Raw genomic sequence first — 21,451 nt, 5'->3', positions numbered from 1 at the left:
GGTGGAATCATTCCTGCTATTGCTGATTGAAACAGGAATCATGGCATAAACCAAAGTAATCCTATCTAGGCCTATATACGCTATAAATGTATTAGAAAAGCCCCCAACTTCAAAACTGGCACAAATGCTGCCATCCCAGCATGTTTCATATCAAATAGGCAAAAACCAAATCTCATCCCTTGTTTGGAGAAGTATAAATACTTCAAGTCGGTGGATCACTTCAAGTCAGGCTGTTGTTGCAAACAAAGCAGAGGTGCTCTGTTGAGTCTTATTTGTGAATCCTTGAGAACCAGAAGGATTGCTTCTGAAGCATTTCCATAATACCACACATTCCTGAGCTTCCGTGCAGCAATTGCCAGTGGTGAAGCAGACTTACACACATCTCTTTAAAGAGGCTAAGACATCATCTATTATTTCATCTCAAAAAAGATTGAGAGGCTTTCAATCTCAAATAAAAAGTAAATATTTTAATTCCATTTTAAAGATGGAAAATCAGGCTCAAAAAGCTTAATTGGCTTGCCCAAAGCCCAAGAAGGAGTAAATGGAAGAGGCTCTATTTGCAGGGAGCAATGTCATGTTCTTCAAAGCCATGTTGCTGTCAGAGTCTCAAAGGCTAACCCTACATAAAAACGAACAAAGAGGATGAGCAGGAGGGAACTGTTACCATCCAGGTTCCCCTCCTGGCCCAGTGCTCTTACACTGGCACCTCCTCCAGGACTGCAACTGTTGAATCCATCCTGGAATGGTTTATTTGCCCATCTTTAATCCATCTAAGCCCAGTTCTTTTAGATTTCCAAGTAATAATCCACTAACTGATGAAGACGTCCAGATTGCTGTGATGGAGCAGGGAGGCCTCCTTCCCTCTTGGGGCCATCATACTCCTCCAGGGGCCCTGTCCAAAGCTCTATGTTTGGACTTTTACTCTAATATTAAAGAGTCAGGCATGGCAGAGAGGAAGGCAGTGTGATTGCAGGCTGATGGTGCTGATAATATTTTGGGATCAGTAAGGCCTTATGACATGCTTGGAGAGTGTCCTGTATGACTACCTACTTGTGGTTAGCTTTGATTGTTGAACATATGAACACACTATCATCATCCCCAGACATGTTTTTAATAATAAATAGTGAGGCATTCTCACCAACATTTAAGGTTTGGGGGAAAAAAAAAACAAAAACAAGCTCTACAGAGAAAAATACTTTGAAAGGATGTTTTTGTAGGGCAGCCGCCTTTGCTGGTTGCTGTCGGCAGGGATGGCTATTAGCAGGACATCTATGAAGCTGGAACAGAGAGTTATCCTGGGATTTGTCCCCTGCCTCTGGGAGGAAGAAGGTGATCAATGCGCATTCCAAGTAATAAAAGATCAGCTGAGAAACAATCCTGGGGCTTTGATAGACTCTACCAGCATCCCATAAATGAGACTAATAAAAAAAAAATCCATCAAAGAGGCTGGCACATGCAGGTCTGTCAACAAATGGGAGCTCTTATTGTTTCTTATACATTGATGAAAATAGCAGAAGAATCTCAGATGGTGATTTATTCATGGGAGCACTTGGCAGATTTCCACTGAATACCATACATTAGATAAAAACCCAGAAAGAAATAAACCCTAGATAAACATTGGAGAGCCAAGAAAATAAAAGCAATTATCTAAAATGTGATTCCTGCCTCCAGTCACGCTAAGACTGTGTCTATTTTTACAGCATTGATCATAATCTGAAATTATCTTTGTTCACTGTGGTATCTCCAGAACCTGGAACAGTGCCTGTCTGGCATACAGTATGTGCCCCATAAATGTGCATTGAGTAAATACACAGATACATACTTACAGTGTTGAATGAATATATATCAAGTCAATCAATAACTATTTAGAGGCTCAATAAAGCTACATTTAGGCTATGTGACCTTGGGCAGTCACTTGATGTCTCTTTGATTCATTTCTTCATCTATAAAGTAATTATAATACCAATCTCACCAGGTTGCTATGAAGATTAAATAGTTTAATACACATGAAAACAATGCAAATATTAAGACTATTACAATAGAAATAAACAGAGTGAGATAGTGGGATTATTATATACTTAAGACCTGAGCTTTGCACAACTGATCCCAATGGGAAGCAGGTCCTCATTTTAAGTCCCACTTTTTCTAAATGATTATTTAATAAGCCTGCTCCTCCCTGATCTCAGAACGTGTATATATCTTTCCCACTGCCTATCTTAGCACTGTGCACATGTAACAATGTTAATATCTTCTGCCTAACTCTTACTCATCCCTGAAGACCCAATTCAGGGGCTGCTTCCTCCCAGAATTCTTTCCTGATGTTCTGTCTGAATTCTCCCAACTCCCACACTGTGACTAAGTTGGATCTTTCTCATCTGTAATCAGAAAACTGTTTTGCCTATTTCTTTGCTTAATCATCAGGACTGGACCATAAACTCTTTGAGAATTGTGGTTTTCCTCTGATTATCATCTGAACCTAGAACAGTGTCTGATACAAAGAATTCAGTAAGTGTGGAATAAATTAATTATGAATGAATGAGAATTGGAAAGGCCTAAGTTTCCATGGGTCAGCATAGCAGAAAATTCCCTAGGGCAAGTTAATGGTTAATCTTCCAAATGTGTTCTAAGTACTGACTCACAGACCTTTAGGAATGTGTGTCCTTGAAGGGGTTAGAAAAATGTCAAGTTGGGCATGGCCGTTTATCTATTAAATGATATTTTCCCCCTTTTATTTTCCTTATATGTCTCCTCTAGCAATAAACAGGGTCTCTCTTCTTACCATGGCATGAATACAGCATAAACCACAAACTCCACACATTCCTCTTACTGAGGCAACTGTACATGTTTTCCAAAACTGAAGCAAAAGAAAAAGAAGTTAGATGCAAGACGTAGAAGTCATCAGCAATTTCTTAAGGTCTCAAAGATTATTAAAGGAATTGACATTTGCAAAATCACTTTGAACTCTGGCATTCAGCAGTTTTTTGAATGTTCCATACAATGAAAAGTTCCATTCCCATAAAGTCAGAAATACCTTTCTGGGCTCATTTCACATCAGAATGCAATAAGGTTCATAAATGTCTCTGTGAAGTTTGAGTGTAATAAAGTTCAGCTATAAAACATTTAATATGCAACAGGCTTCTACACCAGCTGAAGCACTGACTCTGTTTAATGGGGCTCCCTTTACAGCATACTTCATCAACAACAAGAAGAAACATTTTTAAAAATCTATAAATACCTGCAATACAACCATCAAAGTCTTTTTTATTTTTATTACAGATCAGGCTGAGGCGAACTGACATGCCTGATCACTCCACCCAAAGTATGTTCATAGAAAGCTCTTGTAACTCTGTCCCCAAAGAACATTTAAAATCTGCTTTGGATGTCTTTCAGCAGTTGATATTCTCCAGCAACTTCAGCAGCAGTCTCTCCTACAAAATGAGAGTTTTATTTTCCTTTGAGAACCAAAGAAGCAGGTTCCTTCCACCTGTCCAGAGTTGTTTGTGTATCTCCTCTTCAGCCCAGTCCAGGTCCCGGCACTGAGCCATTGGTCCCTAGATAGAGCAATCACATTAATGGAGTTCAGTGAGTCTGTTCAGTTTGCAGTTAGGGTCTATAGTCCCAGGGTGTCTCTTTCCTAGAAATGACTACATCAGTCAACTAGGAGATCCCTCTTTCATTTCATACTTCTCCAAGCCTAACAGGAATGCATCTATAATGATTTAAAAGAAAACTACAAAGTTCACTTTCTCACTGTATTCATGTTTCTATGGAAATGTCTTCATCACATATAGCCTTTCCTGACTACGCTGATTAAAATCACTCCCCAATTAGACTATATCCCCTTATCCTGTCTTATTTTTTATTCCTTTTATAATCCTTCACTTGTTGTTTGTCTCTCTTCACTAGGATGTAAGCCCCATGGAAGCTGGGACTTTGTTTCACTCACTCATTGCTATGTTCTCAGGAATTACTTTATTTCTTCTTCTTATTTTAAATTCCAAGTAACATGTGCAGGATGTGCAGGTTTGTTACATGGGTAAACGTGTGCTGTGGTGATTTGCTGTACCTATCAACCCATCACCTAGGTATTAAGCCCAGCATGCATTAGCTATTTTTGCTGATGCTCTTCCTCCCCCCACCCCCCACCCCCCACCCCCAACAGGCCCAGTGTGTGTTGTTCCTCTCCCTGTGTCTATGTGTTCACAGCGTTCAGCTTCCACTTACAAGCGAGAACAGGTGGTGTTTGGTTTTCTGTCCTGCGTTAATGTTCTGGAAGCCATTATCCTCAGCAAATTAACATGTCCAGCTCCATCCATGTCCCTGCAAAGGACATGATCTTTTTCCTTTTTATGGCTGCATAGTATTTCACAGTGAGAATATACCACATTTTCTTTATACAGTCTGTCACTGATGGGAATTTGGGTTGATTCCGTGTTTGCTATTGTGAATAGTGCTGCAATGAACATATGCATGTCATACATGTATCTTTATAATAGAATGATTTCTATTCCTTTGGGTACCTACCCGGTATTGGGATTGCTGGGTCAAGTGGTATTTCTGGTTCTAGGTCTTTGAGGAATCACCACACTGTCTTCCACAATGGTTGAACTAATTCACATTCCCACCAACAGTGTAAAAGTGTTCCTATTGCTCCTCAGCCTCACCAGCATCTGTTGTTTCTCGACCTTTTAGTAATCACCATTCTGACTGGCGTGAGATGTTATCTTATTATGGTTTTGATTTGCATTTCTTTAATGATCAGTGATGTTGAGCTTTTTCTCATATGTTTGTTGGCCACCTAAATGTCTTCTTTTGAGAAGTGTCTGTTCATGTCCTTTGCCCACTTTTTAATGGGGTTGTTCACTTTTTTTTCTTATAAATTTAAGTTCCCTGCAGATTCTTGATATTAGACCTTTGTCAGATGAATAGATTGCAAAAATTTTCTCCCATTCTGTAGGTTGTTCGTTTGCTCTGATAGTTTCTTTTGCCGTGCAGAAACTCTGGTTTAATTAGATCCCATTTGTCACTTTTTGCTTTGTTGCAATTGCTTTTGACATTTTTGTCATGAAATCTTTGCCCCTGGCTATGTCTTGAATAACATTACCTAGATTTTCTTCTAGGGTTTTTCGAGTTTGGGGTTTAACATTTAAGTCTTTAATCCATCTCAAGTTAATTTTTGTATAATTTTTGTATATAGTGTAAGGAAAGATCAATTTTCAATTTTCTGCATACGGCTAGCCAGTTCTCCCAGCACCATTTACTAAATAGGGAATCCTTTCCCCATTACTTGTTTTTGTCAGGTTTCTCAAAGATCAGATGGTTGTCGATGTGTGGCCTTATTTCTGAGGCCTCTATTCTGTTCCATTGGTCTATGTGTCTGTTTTTGTACCAATACCATGTTGTTTGGATTCCTGTAGCCTTGTAGTATAGTTCGAAGTTAGGTAGCGTGATGCCTCCAGCTTTGTTCTTTTTGCTTAGGATTGTCTTGGCTATTGGGGCTCTTTTTTGAATCCATATGAATTTTAAAATAGTTTTAGGAATTAGAATTATTTCTAACACCTGGTTGATAGTCAGGAAATGCCTGGTGAAATTCGACATCATGGCTTATGCTGTAATCCCAGCACTCTGCGAGGCCGAGGTGGGTGGATCACTTGAGGTCAAGGAGTTCAAGACCAGCCTTGCCAACATGGTGAAACCCCATCTAAAAATTCAAAAATCAGCCGGGTGTGGTGGGCAGCTGTAATCCCAGCTACTTGGGAGGCTGAGGCAGGAGAATCTCTTGAACCCAGGAGGTAGGTTGCAGTGAGCCGAGATTGCACCACTGCACTCCAGCCTGGGCAACAGAGCGAGACTCCAACTGAAAAAAAAAAGGAATGCCTGTTAACTTTAGTATGGATGAAAGAATGAATGAATGAATGAATGAATGAATGACAAAGGCAAGAAGTTGTGGACAAATTGTATAAAGGAAAACTAGGGAAGCCCAAATTGTAGTTAGCCCATATCTAAACACCATCTGCAGTCACATGCCTCCCTGTTTCTATTCATGTTGTCCCCTCTGCCTGTGATGTCCCAACTCCCTGCAAAGGTACCTGTCCTTTAACACAGTGCCAATATCACTTACTCTCCGAAGCTGCCACAGCCCTCACAAGGCAGACAATAATGCCCCTCTATGTTACAAGTGTATTGTAAACTTATCTCTATAAAATCCTTTTAACAAGGTCCCCCAACCACATATGCACACACACACATACACACACCCCTGGTGCCTCCTATATAAGACAGCATGTTTTCTAAAGACACAGCCTGGTATACAGCAGAGTCACACACATATTTTTTGGGCACTGACTGTTTAAGACACTTAGGATACATCAGTGAGCAAAATGCACAAAGATCCCTAACCTCATTGAAATTATACTCTAGTAAATGTGAACTAAATATTTGTTTCAAAAATGGATTTTCCTTAATGATATCTGGCTCAGCCTTCTCATCCATGAACTCAGCATTTTACTTTCTACATCAAATTGCTTGCAAAGGAGAGATGTTTACTGAGGAGACAAGGGGAAAGACAAATTCTTTCTTTTTTAAGGGTTTCACCATTGAGCGCATTTCAAAGGTTAGATTTAGAAACTCAGCTTTTAGGTGGCAAAAATAAATAAATAAGAGAAGGAAGTGGGGAAATCAAAGATTTCCTTAGGAATAGGGTGAGGTCAGCAGCATAAAAAGCACCCAGGACAGCGGGACCACAATAGGAAGTCGAGGCAGAGGGCCTTGACCCACTGCTCATTCCAGTTCCATCCCTGAAGCTATGAGAACCAAGCACTATGACTGGTCCCACAGCAGCCATGGAAATCAACCTGAGATTACACCATGTGTGTACAAAGCTTGGGAGCATTACTTGCAAGTAACGGTAACTAGTGGTTAAACCCATGATCAGTACATATACATTTCGGTGTGATTTTTTTTTTTAATATAAAGAAGGCACTGAAGGAAGAGGGGTTCTTTGGACTGAAATATTTGAAGGCCAAAGAAACTCAAAATTATTCAAAATGTTAGAAAATCTAGGCTTTCCTACATGACCTCTACATATAAAGGCTTGCTCTTTTCATCACTGACATCTCCCTGCCCTAACAATAAATTGTCAATATTCTCTAAATCTCAAATCAGAACGGATCATGTGTCAAACACAGGTGGACCTACAGTACAGAGAGTCTGCAGGTTTGAAATAAGAACTATGCCATGAGATATAGATTAGGAGCACTATAGCAATAGAAAAGTGCCCCAATCTTATAACAGGCTTCTGCTGGGGAATACAGAAAACAAAGTTAATGGTTTACCTAGCGTCTCTTTCTACGTCCATTAAAAAGGTAATGCATTAGTTTTCAAATATTCAAACTGACATAGGCTAAATAAAATAATAGAATTTTAGGACCAGCAAGGACTGTAAATCCTCTCAGCCTCCCTTCCACCTAGTGCCTGCACCTTCCCTGAAACAACCCTTTTGAGTTAATACCCAGCTTCTTTTGAACATCCTCAGGGTAGTTTATTCATTGTGCATTTGTCGTAAAACTTCCTTACACATCCCCCAAATATATTTAATAGCTGATACTTACATATCTGCAAGGACATATATTGATCTGGGGAAAAAAAGAACTTTTAAAATTCTGATTTCCAAATGTTTCTTCAAAAGAGAGACATTCAGTGAGACTAAAGGGCGGGAGTTGCACAAGTGAGATCCAGACATCCCAGCACAGTGCTCTCTTCTGTGTCTCATAATCACAAGAGGAATTAACTAAGGATTAATTCAATCTATGTAATGTTCTCAGAGGAGGAAAGAAATACCTTTCCCCCTATTTTTCAAGCTATTTACCTTCATGTCCCTTGGAACCTTTTAAATAACATTACTTGAAAATCCAGTCTGTAAGCTGCCTTTGGCTCCAAAAATCATTAAAGAATTTATAAGCTGTTTTCTCTCCTATCCCTGGAGCTGCTGCCAGGGGAAGCAAAATCCAGACATTTGCAACTCAACACCAGTGAGTGCCTGGTTAATCTGATCAATGAGGAGGCAGCAGTTGCAGTCACCTTTGACACAGGGCATCTGACAGGCGGTGACACTCTATTCTTAATAGTGCTACCACAAGGCACTCGCCTGGCCCCCATCCAGCGTGGTGGAGCTCTGGGTTTTAGGGGGTGAAGACTTCCAGGCCAGGTACCAGTCCAGACAAAGCCGACCTCTCCTGTCTGCCAGGGCCTCTCTGGAAAGCCCAGAAGGACAGACTGTCTTGGGAGGCTTCTGATATTTCCTGCTGGTGACGTCCAAGCGATGATGGCAATGGCGTGCAATGTTCACCTGAGGCCATTGGGGTAGTATATAACCCTGTCAGGGCAGTCCAAACAAATGTCCCAATTTAATCATCTAGTGCTAATGGTGGCATTTGGGATCTCATAAATCATAATAAAAAAAGTTTTCTGCCTGAGTTCCTCAAAGAGTTTCCAACAACAGAGCTTTAGCCAGGCCTGTGCAAAGCCAAAGAATTCTCTTTAGTCACCTGCTTGTGATGGCAAACCTGAGGAATCCTGTGTCCTGGGAAATATTCAGCAGTGCAGGGACCACAGCAGTGGAGGCAGTGCTCGTCTTCTTGGGAGAGTCAGCCTTTGCCTCACCTTCCCAACTCTCAGTCAGGGAAGGATTTCTCAAGTAGGGGGTGGAAGGGAGATGGCAACAGTGGTCTTTTAGATTTTCTCATTTCATTTATATTTTTCAATTTTTAGATTCCCTCTTCACCTAAAACTTATCTTAGAATTCTTGTGAGAGCAAGGGTTTCTTAGAAATTTGGATATCAAAATAGAATAGGGCTCTCTCCTCTTTTATCTGACAAAAAAAAAAGCATATGTATTAAAGTGTGTGTAGACCACATAAACACACACACTAAATTTATTGGTCTAAAAAATATATAGCACTCAATTTATAATGGATACTCAATAAAAGTTAGTTATCATCACAAAAATAAATAAATGGATTGGCCTGAACCAACTCTCCCAGTTTTCACCAGTCTGATATCACTTTTGCCTAATTTATATTCTTTATGAGGAGGAAATGATGGGTCTCCTTAGCTGTAAGAATGACAATCTAGACAGTCAAGATTGTTTAACCTATTTATTTTATTTAGTAGAATGAAAAAAGTGGTTAAGATGGCCCACTCAGCCAGGAGTGGTGGCTCACGCCTGTAATCCCAGCACTTTCAGAGGCCGAGGCAGGCAGATCACTTGAGGTCAGGAGTTCAAGACCAGCCTGGTCAACATGGTGAAACGCTGTCTCTACTAAAAAATACAAAAATTAGTCGGGCATGGTGGCGCATGCCTGTAGTCCCAGCTACTCAGGAGGCTGAGGTAGGAGAATCGCTCGAACCTGGGAGGCAGAGGTTGCAGTGAGCCAAGACTGCACCACTGTACTCCAGCCTGAAAGAGCAAGACTCTGTCTAAAAAAAAAAAAAAAAAAAAAAAAAAAAAGACCTACTCAGTTATTTCACTGACACATAGTAAAGAGCTTGACTGGGGCTGGGCATATTTCAAAGAAAAGTATATGAATATCTTTAAAGTACTAACACCACATCCTTTCAGGAGAGTGTTGAGACACATTGTCAGTGTCATGATATGAATGGCCCACACCATCCAGACCATCAAGTCCCCCAACCTAAGTCATCTACAGTGACGGGTTATTCTTTACTTGCTTCATACATGTTGGTCTTAACTTGTCTAAGAAATTACACAAGTTCACTAAGAGCAGGAATCAAGTCTTGTGCTGCTTCTCTATCTCCAGTAGCAGTATGACAGTGAAGTGTCTCAGTGACATCCACCAGAAGATGTATCAGGACTCAGTAAAGAAAAATCCACCTCTATGAAGAGCATGTAGCTCACCGGGATAGATTAAATTCACTCCTAGCTAGAGGCCTGGGTTGAGGTGTAGACTCAGATGCAAGGGCTAAAAACAAAATGGAGAGAGGAAGTAATGATGCAGCAGCTTGAACAGTGAGCTTACTGGAATTCTTTCATTTCTACATTTATCTCAGAAAGTGTCTTTATCCTCAGCAAAGACTGCCTGCCATGTGTCATCAAAACCCAATTCCTTTTCCTCCTAGACATACAAGTGAACTAAATTCCCTAGCCTCTCTTGCAGTTACATAAGTGGCCATGTGATGAAATATTTAACCAATGCAAGGTTAGCAGAAGCAATGTGTACCATTAACAGACCCCACTGATAAAACCCTCCCACAGGCAACTCCCTCTTCTCTCCCCAGGCATCAAGTGAATAGAGAAGATTCTATGGATGTAGAAGAGGTCCCTGGGTTTCCGAATTGCCACTGGATTGCCTCTATCAAATACCCAAGAGTTTCATGAGTGAGAAATAACCTTCTGTTGCTTTAAATCTTGGGTTGTACAATACATCAGTGAGCCTACCATGACTAACACATTCTATGGATGCAGATTTCTCTTCTCTGGCCATTGACATGAGTGTGCTTTCTGGATGTAGGTTGGTGTATATTGCTATCATTTTCTGCCTTCTCATGTTTGATCTGGCTCTTAACCAGTTATTTTTGGTAAACACTTTATACAACAACCTCCTTTCTTCTAGGCATTTCTAGTTTCCTTGAAATGAACTTTAGTTATGAGTAACATTAAAAATGTCTCTGTGTTCTGCACATGGGCACAGGGAGGGGAACAACACACACTGGGGCCTCTCAGGTGGTGTAGTGGGGTGGGAAGAGGGAGAGCATTAGAAAAAGTAGCTAATGCATACTGGGCTTAATACCTAATGGGTTGATAGGTGCAACAAACCACCACGGCACACATTTACCTAGGTAACAAATCTTCACATCCTGCACATGTACCCCAGAACTTAAAATTTAAATTTAAAAAAACCCTATGTTCTGTAAGCTTTCTCTTATAGAACATAGAGCTATTTTAAACTTAACCACTCCCTCCCCACTTAAAACTATTAGTGGGGAGGGAGTGGTTAGGAGTGGAAATAAGAGAAAGGGGTTGTAGACAAAGCCATAGAGAAGAGTCATATTCAAGACAAACTTTTCTCATCTCTGAATAGAAGTCACTGATTAACTGCTCTTCTTGCTGAAACAAACTGTGAACCAGAAGCTAAGACTCAGCTTAACACTTAGGAAAAATGATTTGGCCTTCCCTTCTGTTTTGAACACAGGAAGGAATGGCCACATATCTTTGACTTTGAAGACAACTGGAATTTCACGTATTATTCCGGGAGCAAAATCACCCCCTTTATGAGAAAGAGAAAGGTGGAAACAGAGCATCTGGGCTTGGAAAGATAGTAGTTGCTATGCAGAGCCCATTATTTACTGAGCATCTCTATAACATATGCCTTATGGGAGGTAGGAGATGAGTGAAAACAAAAACAGACTAGGTTAGACACAGAGTTTTTATAATAATTACTAAGAAATGCCAGTAAAATTTACTGTTGATCCAGTTTACTGTAAGCTTCATGTCCTTAACACCATCATAAATGATGAACAGATTAACAGAAAGTAAACCAAATTCTTCTCAGAAAACTTTTTTTTTTTTTTTTTTTTTTTTTTTTTTTAAGTCATAGGGGACCCAAGATTCTTGGACAGAATTCTCGCCGGGAGCCAACTCAGCCTAATCTGCTGGCATCTCTCAAGTATCAGAAGTCAACAAAATGGTTTGCCTTGAAGACTTGGCCAGAGCAGCAGCCAAAGTTCATCAGGCTTTCGTAGAGAGATTGTTGGTCTAAGAAAACAAAATTCTAAGGGCTCCCATTGTGCAGCTGGGATGGCAAAATGCAAACTAATATAAGGAAAAAAAATGCTTTTCATTTCCATGGAAGAAATGACCCACCCTATTGTTGATATTTCCTTTTCTGTGCTAACTTATTCCATTAATTAGGCTCTCATTTTATGAGATAATTTCACTGCATGCATATCTTCTTTTGGTTGTTACACAAGAACTGTTTTCTATGGTTCATATCTAAGTCCAGCCCTGGAAAAATCTTTTTTTTTGAGACAGACTTTTTTGATTTGTTTTGAGACAACACTCCCTCTGTTGCCCAGGCTGCAATGCAGTGGCGCGATCATAGCTCACTGCAACTTCTGCCCCCTAGGCTCAAACAATCCTCCCACCTCAGCCTCCCAAGTAGCTGGGATTACAGGCATGCGCCATCACACTTGGCTAATTTTTGGATTTTTAGCAGAGATAAAGTTTTGCCATGTTGGCCAGGCTGATCTTGAACTCCTGCCCTCAAGTGATCTGCCCGCCTTGGCCTCCCAAAGTGCTGGGATTACAGGTGTGATCTACCGTGCCCAGCTCAGCCATGGAAAAATCTTGATGTAGAATTTATCTGCAGGTATCTCCATCTCTATTTGCCATTCTTAGTAAATGTTTTAGTTTGACAGTAAACGAGTTGAGACATTAATGATTGAGAGAGCACCTAAGCAGCCCGAAGTGCTGGGAGTCTCTTCTAAAGAATTAGATGCACACAGCTTTTTTCCCTTACAGATGCTTTACTGAGCAGTCATGTTGGACTTGGGTGGCATCTGCTATTAGACACACTATTCACCAATAAAACCCTGAAAATTGCATTGCACAGGACTGATAAAAATAAGATGACTTAAGAAACGTATTTATGGTATATATACACAGAAAAAGAATGAAAGTTTGAGGGGGTATTGCCTCTGGGAGGAAGAGTTATGAGTAGTTTTTATTTCCTTTTTTGTTAATCTGTATTTCATTTTTTAGGCAATGCAAATATATTACTTAGACAACAAAATACTTATTAGAAAGAAAAGACATGGTAGGTTTTTTTCTCCTTTATTCTTTGCTTTTCTAAGAGGAAACTTTGACTACAATTGCTTGTAAGTGATACCTGTGTTCTGGTAGCTTAGGAAGACACAGTGTGGTTAGGGAAGGATAAGAACAGATGGCTTTAATAAATGTACTCAAGGCTAATGTACCCTTCATAGTCTCAGGCTTCAGATCAGATCTCTTATCTGTGCTGGCACCAGGATGTGGTTTTGAGTTCTCTGCTTTTTCTACAGCTTTAGGGAAATCGGCACGCAGGCACATCTAATTGTCCAAACCAAAAATCACATCCAGGATGTGAGGCAGCCTGGGAAAGGTCATTTTGAGTTCTGTAGTCTCCGAAGTATAAAAACACATATACATGTATACATACACACATTAACATGCACACACTTTTGAAGGAAGATGGAATGGAAGATAAGCACCACAGTGAAACTTTAGAATAATTTCCCTTACATTCAGGAAAAAAGATAGAGGGTCCATTTTCATCACTTTCATCGCCATTGTCTAGAAGATAAGCTGTAATAACACAAAATAAAAAGTGTATAGAACACTTGGAAAAAATATAAAAGATTGGTCCCATTCTCAGATGACATGATATTCAATGAAGAACCAACTATAAACAGGTTGTTATGAGCTGAATGTTAATGTGACCCCAAAATTCATATGTTGAAATCTTAACCCCCAGGTGATAGTGTTAGATGGTGAGGGTTTTAGGAGTTGACACAGTGTAATGCCTCTTCTATGAAGAAGTGGGCCTTTGTCAGTTACCAAATCGGCAGATGCCTTGATCTTGAACTTCCCAGCCTCCAGAACTTGGAGGAATAAATGTTTGTTTGTAAACCACCCAGTTTATGGTATTTTATTAGAGCTGCTCAAAGGGTCTAAGACACAAGTATAAGTCAGAAGTAAATGCATCAAATTTGCTGAATATAAATCAACATATTAAAAATCAACAGCATGCTTGGATCCCTGGTATGAATCACATCTGGTCATGGCAAATAATCTAAAAAATAATAATAAAATCAATTTAAAAAATTAAAAAAGCAACAGTATTTACTATTCATTGCCAATGACCAATTAGAAAATGGCATAAACATGACATCTGTGATAATGACGAATACTCTAAGGTAACTAGAACTACAAGTAATAAAAGATGTGTACAATTTATAGAGAAGATTGTAGAAAGACAAAAAATATTAAAAGTGAAAACCTAAATGGGAAGAAGCATCATGTATATTGGGTCAAAGTAGATATCATAATATAAAATTATAAAATGCAGAACTAAATGATATAAAATACTAAATTTCAAAATGTGTTGGATACAGCTAAGGCAGCACTAAGGAGGAATTTATAGCTTTAAATACATGTATTGGGGGAGGAAAGAGATAAAGTTTCATGTGGCGGTAAGCATCCACTTAGGGAAAAGTACAAAAAGAAAATAATAGTCGAAAGTAATAAAATAGAAAATATAAAAGAGGTTTTTTAAAAAATACTTACAAAATGGACAGTCTTTATGGGGATTGAACAAGAACAAAGAAAGAAGGCACTAATAACTAATGTCAAGGATATGGAAGTGGATATGTGGATATAACTAAAACGCTGCAGTTATTCAAGATTAGAGTATTATGAGTAACTGTAAGATAACATATTTAAAAACTTGGTCAAAATGGTCACATTTCTAGAAAAGTATACCTCAACAAAACTGATTCAAGAAAAATAACCCATTAAAAAATAAATCAGCAGTGACATTTATTTATTTTTGACAAGAAAATATCAAATGGTTTTACTGGCAAGATCTGCCAAATATTCAAGAAACAAGTAATTTCAATCTTGGACAGAATTTTCCAGAGAATAGAAAATGGGAAGAGGGTTGTTCCTCATTTTATGAAGCTAGTATACACATCAGTGCCAACATTTGACAAGGGAAGTTTGAAAAAGGAAAATCACCGACTAATCTCTCCCATGAGCAGAGACTTAAAAAATTCTAAACAAAATATTTGCCAACCAAATCCGAATATAGAAAGGATTGTACACCATGATCAAGCTGAGCTTATCCTAGGAATGTATCCTTTATGGTAACATTCGGGAAAGCAAAATACATGGGTGCACATGCAAGAGGTAGGAGATTGAGACTGGGAGTCTGTAGAACTTCTGATTTCATCCATTTTTTGCAAGTGAATTAGATTTTCTTTAAAAAGGTTATTGGGTGAAGGCTCAGATAGAGGAGTAGGTCTTGGAGATTTAAGGGGAAAGGAAGTATGATACAGTCTTCTAGACGACTGGAAGAGTAAATGGAATATAGTGCAATTGCATTGGGGCTCATCTGAGCTTTATGGGCATGAATTTAAAGATTATTTGAGGCCCTGGTTTGTGCAGTAAGAACAATTTTGTTTAGGGATTAGGAAGGAAGAAATAAAACAAAAAATCTCCCATTACTCACAGATAACATGATGATTCTTATAGAAAACCCAAAAGATATTACTACATCAATATAGAAAACTCAATTGCATTTCTTTTTTTTTTTTTTTTTTTTTTTTTTTGCTTTAAGTTCTGGGATACATGTGCTGAATGTTCAGGTTTGTTACATAGGTATACGTGTGCCATGGTGGTTTCCTGCCCCTATCAAACCATCATCTAGGTTTTAAGCCCAGAATGCATTAGGTATTTGTCCTAATACTCTCCCTCCCCTTCCCCTACTCCCCCTGACAGGCCCTGGCATGTGATGTTACCCTCCCTGTGTCCCTGTGTTCTCAATGTTCAGCTCCCACTTATGAGTAAGAACATGTGGTGTTTGGTTTTCTGTTTCTGTGTTAGTTTGCTGAGGATGATGGTTTCCAGCTTCAGCCATGTCACTGCAAAGGACATTAACTCATTCCTTTTTTCTGGCTGCATAGTATTCCATGGTGTGTATGTGCCACGTTTTCTTTATCCAGTCTATCATTAATGGGCATTTGGGTTGGTTCCAAGTCTTTGCTATTGTAAATAGTGCTGCAATAAACATATGTGTGCATGTGTCTTTATAGAATGATTTATAATGCTTTGGGTATATACCCAGTAATGGGATTGCTGGGTCAAATGGTATTTCTGGTTCTAGATCCTTGAGGAATCACCACACTTTCTTCCACAATGGTTGAACGAATTTACACTCCCACCAACCGTGTAAAAGCATTCCTATTTCTCCACATCCTCACCAGCATCTGTTGTTTCCAGACTTTTTAATAATCATCATTCTTACTGGCATGATATGGTATCTCATTGTGATTTTGATTTGCATTCCTCTAATGACCAGTGATGAGTTTTTCTTATGTTTTTTGGCCGCATAAATGTCTTCTTTTGAGAAGTGTTTGTTCATATCATTCACCCACTTTTTAATGGTTTTTTTTCTTGTAAATTTAAGTTCCTTGTAGTTTCTGGATATTAGACCTTTGTCAGATGGATAGATCACAAAAATTTTCTCCAATTCTGTAGGTTGCCTATTCACTCTGATGAGAGTTTCTTTTGCTGTGCAGAAGCTCTGCAGTTTAATTAGATCCCATTTGTCAATTTTGGCATTTTTTGAAAATGCTTTTGGTGTTTTAGTCATGAAGTCTTTGCCCATGCCTATGTCCTGAATGGTATTGCCTAGGTTTTCTTCTAGGGTTTTTATGGTTTTAGGTTTTACATTTAAGTGTAAGGAGGGATACATTTAAGCCAAAAAGGACAGTCTACATCTCTGCTTATTGTCCCAAGGCAGCAGAAATACAATTCATAGATCCCAACACTTAGCCTTCCCTACCCTAGTCACAGAGCATCCCTCAGCCTGCCAAGGGAATTGGTTCTGCAGATACGAGGGATTTGCCCCGGGGATAAAGACCCCTTCTGGTTCAGACATCAGGAGATACAAATGCAATACACCACAGCTGACACAACTGGACATCTTCAGTGTTGCAGTCTCACCCTGTCTCTCTGCATGCCAGCTCCAGCCTATCGGGCCAGTTATGAGAAGGAAAACATATTTTCTAAAAGCTTTCTTAAGTGTTCACATGGCCAGCTGCCCTTGTTTGTTCTCCTGAGTACTGAGGTCACTGGAAGCCACAAAACCCAGCTGGGACCACTTCAATGAGTTATGCTCCAGGGAAAATTATGGTGTGAAAAGGTAAAAGGAAATTTTGGAAACTGGTGGAATCTTCATGGAAGTATCACCCTGGGCTAATACCAAAGATCTGACATAGACAAAAGTATTAATTACTCTGCAGGCTCAGCTCCAAGGGCAAGGTTGTAAGAGCCTGAGATGGCCTTAACAAATTAAGTGAGGCAGACAAAGTTCAATCGGTTACTGTGAGCTGGACCCTTCTACATTATTATTTTTATCACGGAGTCCAATGTCCCCATGTTGATCCTAACAAGCCAAGTCCCACATTGCATCATCCCACATGGGCCGGCCTTCTCTGGGCAAACTTCAAGATGTGAAACTCCTTTTTTCTCCTCTCAAAATGTGCCAGTCCTGAGTCTCCTGTATTGGGTTCATTAATGTTAACATAGTTTTTCTTGTCTCCTACAATGATCCAGGCAATGCACTATAGTCCAAAGGCACAAAACAATAAATTAGACTTGCCCCTTGTTCTCGGGACCGAAAATGGTTCCATTCACCCAAAAAAAGAAAAAAAACAGGTGAAAGTTTAACCAGCACCTAAACCTGTACTAATGTATTAATTAACACATCACAATTTATTCTACACATATTTTACTTACCCTTATAATGTACCACTAGATGCTTCAGTATGGGAGATACTGAACTCTAAAGTTCTAAGGGTGCTTTGGCAGAGATATGGACATATATCAAAATTAGCAGGAAATTTAAATAGAAATTTTAAGAGAAAGTAAGATCTGGTTATGAGAAAGGACGAAGCCACTCTGGGTGAGAGAAAGCTGAGAAGTATGCGCTAGGAATATCCAACATTTAAAGTGTAAACAGAGAAAGTAAAGACAGAGATGACAACTGAGAAAGAGTGGGTGTCACAGGAGACTCAAGTGAGTGTAGCTTGAAGATGTCATCAGAACCCTAGTTAATAACATGTGGTCTACCATTGCTACAATACAATGCCCTCCAGCCATCTCAGGCAGGTGGGCCTTTACTTTCCTCAAATTACATTCATAGATGAACAACTTGTGCTCTGTGAAGGAGTCGGGCCTGCATACTATCCTCCCTAATGGGGGAGATGTGACAGTTGAGGATTCAGGAAAGGACCAAATGGACTCACCAGGCAAGTGTGCTTTAGGATGGAGGGGAGGGTTGGCTCTGTGCCAGGAGTGTAGCTTTCATCTGTTGGCTGCAAATGTGTGCCACTTCCCGATGGAATGCTACTGTTCTCTGACCTGCCCTCAACTCGTAACACAAGTCACAATTCACTGGAGTTTCACAGTAGGTTTCTGTGGATGTTTGGAATCAGAAATGCAGACTCACAGAATCGCTGTATAGGATTTAAAGAGAATCGGCAGAGTTCAGGCTGCTCATTTTACAGAGGAAGAGACTGAGTCTGAAGACTTATTAATTTGGCCAGGGTTGCACGGCAGTTTAGCAGAGTAGTTAAACAAATGGGCTTGAAACTCGAGTACCTGGGAATCTTAAATTGTGTGCCTTAGGCAAGTCTGCTAAAACTGCTATGTCTCAGTTAACTCCTCTTAAAACTGAGTAAGAATAACATATATATATATATTTCATATATTATGATACATGATATATATATAATTCATGTATTATATCATGATACATGTTATATATGTATTATTCATGTATATGATACATGATACATATATGTAACCTATGATATATATCATATATGAAGATTATATATATATATCTCATAGGTTATTTGTAAGAGATGAGATAGTGAATTCAAAGCACTTAGCACGACAGCTAGCATATGGTGACACAGCTATCATGCAAAGCCAAGCCTTCTGACTCGTAGTTCAGTGCTCTTTCCCCTGAACCGTGATCCCTCCTTTATATAGAGAAGTTAAAAATGAACTTACAGAGATATTGCATGTGTACCAACCCAACACTATAGCACTTGATTTATGCATTCATTTTTATAACAACTATTATTTGAGCATCTATGTACCAGGGTGCTGATGTAACCATGCTGGGTGCTGAGGTACTCATGCTGAATTAGACGTGATCTCTTCCCACTAAGGAGAGAGAAGATTGTGCCTATGGTAGCCAGGAATGAGGTGCACTTGCAAGGAGTAGGGAGGAGTGGGGAGAGTCTAGAGGCAAGGAGATGAGACAGAAAGTTCTTGCCATAATTTAGGCAAGAGGCAGCAGGGTCCTGAATTACCTTGGAGAAAATGGAATTAGCGGAAAGGACAAAGAAATGAGGTAGGAACATGAGACTTACCCTTGACACATGATTATTATGTTTATGAAATATTTGTTTTTGTGTTTCTGACAAGCAATTTGCCTCCAGAATTGCCAAATGAGGCTGGTTGTTACTCCAGACTCAAGGTAACATCTGCTTATTGCTAGTGCATAGATCAGGGCAGGTGATGGGCTTTAGGCCTCTTATCTAGCATCTTACACAAAATTGCGGGTAGACCCAGAATTACTAGTGCCAGGGCTGCAGAAATAGGAACTGTTTAGCCAGGTCTATGACCATCTGTTTTCCCTCCCGCCAAATGCATTGAGGGCATGATAGATCTGGCTTAGATGGTAACAAAGTGAGAGCAGAGTTGAGTAAATAGACAAATGTTTATCTTTTGCAGGAATGTGCACTTGGCTCTGGGGATTGTAGCTGTCCATCAGCATCCACACTGGATGAAATTGCTGAAGGAAGGGGCTCCGAAAACACCCACGTTCCTCAGCCTCTGCGGGCTTAGCTCCATGTGCCAGTAGGTCAGGCTAACGTGCTGTGGTGCTAAAGGCATCAGGCAGACATATCTACTGGCCCATTTAGATTCTGTACCTAAACACTGCCCACCCCACCCACCCTGCCCCAATGATGGCCGTGCCTTTCCTGCCAGGCCTGCTCTCCTCCCCAAGAAAGGGAAAATGGTTAGCAACTTTCAGAAACTAAAACAAACACAAAAGTTTGCCAACATTAAACTCTGCTTCACAGCTAAATGGACCATAAACTTTCAGGACCTTGAACAAAACTCCAATTCAATCCCTTCTACAGGTGCTGTGGGCACAAAGACTGCACAGTGTATTTTTGCCCTGGGAAAGAGTCTCATATTATTTTTGTAAAAAAAAGAAAAAGTTGCCTGGAAAAAAGTTTCATTTTGTGCTTAGAAAAACAAGCCAAGAGGCAATGCACACCCCTTTCTCTCCATTCTCACTTCCCTGCACTCCCACGAGAAGATTCCAGCCCACCTTGAAACCCAGCGTGGATACTAGAGAAGACATCTTTTTCTCCAGTTTTCAAATAAGCATCCAGGATGAGGCACACGCAGACCTTTCCTGCTAGCCTGTAATTCACCACCTTCTAAAAGGACCAGGCCATGATACAAATTAAAGCAATGAAAAGCACAGACCTGCATGCCCAAGGTCTGAGTCTGGCTCCCTGTCATCATCTCTGTGACCTTAGCATGTCACTTGACCTCTCAGGTCTCACATTTAGCATCCGAACAACTCAGGATTTAAGTTCTCTTACAGCTCTAAAATTCTGTATGGGAGTGACATCAATAAAGTAAGATAATTTTTTGTTCAAACCAGGAAAGATGTGCCAATACAAGGGGTAGTGAATAGCAATTATCCTGGCATCCAGCAGAACTGTGCTGGGAACCAAGACCTGTGGTTCTGAGGGCTGTCCAGAGAGCGCCACGGCCATTCGCGTGCTAAACCTTTGCAACCTGAGCCCAGTAACAGGAAGACAGAACATTCTCCAGGATGCCTCCATTCTCCAGCTGCTCCTCTCCCATTGTTTTCCCTCTCCACATGCCTGCCCTTTCTTGGGCTCCCCATGCTATAAGTTAAGTTGGCAGCATGGCAAAGAGATTGAGAGCACAGGTTCTGGCCTCAGGCTGCATGGGCTCAAATTACAGCTTCCTAATTTACCACATGATCTTGGGCAAGTTACTTAAACTCTCTCAAATATAGACTTTTCAAACATTTTTTCACTGCAATCCACAGTAAGAAATGTATTTAACATAATACTCTATATGTACGCACACACACACGTATACTCATATAAATTAAAAGATTAATAAAAAATAATTATTTTTGGTATTTCTGAGCACCATTTGATTGGTCCTATTCTATGTAAATTTCTATAAATGCTAGTCATAATCCAGCAAATTGATTTCATGGTCTACTAATGGTTTCAAACCCACAATTTGAAAAACCCTGTTCTAAGCTTTAGTTTTCTCATCTGTCAAATGAAGATAATATAAATAATATCCTCTCTGTGGAGTTGTTATGAAGATGACTAAAATGTTCATATAAAAGGGTTTGTCCACAGTGCAGGGTGGCTCACGCCTGTAATCCCAGCACTTCGGGAGGCCAAGGCAGGCAGATCACATGAGGCCAGTAGCTCAAGACTAGCCTAGTCAACATGTTGAAACCCTGTCTCTACAAAAAGTACAAAAATTAGCCCAGCATGGTGGCGCACACCTGTAGTCCCAGCTACTCAGG

General features: G+C 39.9%; 1 protein-coding gene across 1 annotated transcript in view; it reads left to right on the top strand.

Annotated features, from left to right (window-relative positions):
* LOC134760194 (uncharacterized) overlaps window positions 1-21,046 on the top strand; it is a 35,367-nt gene extending 14,321 nt beyond the window's left edge. The window contains exon 6 of the mRNA XM_063716113.1: window positions 19,585-21,046. Within this exon, the coding sequence (XP_063572183.1) occupies window positions 19,585-19,714 (130 nt within the window). The 3' untranslated portion in view covers window positions 19,715-21,046. The remainder of the gene's footprint in view (window positions 1-19,584) is intronic.
* The last annotated feature ends 405 nt before the right edge of the window (window positions 21,047-21,451 follow it).

The sequence above is a fragment of the Pongo abelii genome, chromosome 16, assembly GCF_028885655.2.
Source record: "Pongo abelii isolate AG06213 chromosome 16, NHGRI_mPonAbe1-v2.0_pri, whole genome shotgun sequence".
NCBI classification, from domain to species: Eukaryota; Metazoa; Chordata; class Mammalia; order Primates; family Hominidae; genus Pongo; species Pongo abelii.
Note: the sequence above shows the minus strand (reverse complement) of the source record. Positions and strands in the feature narration are given on the sequence as shown.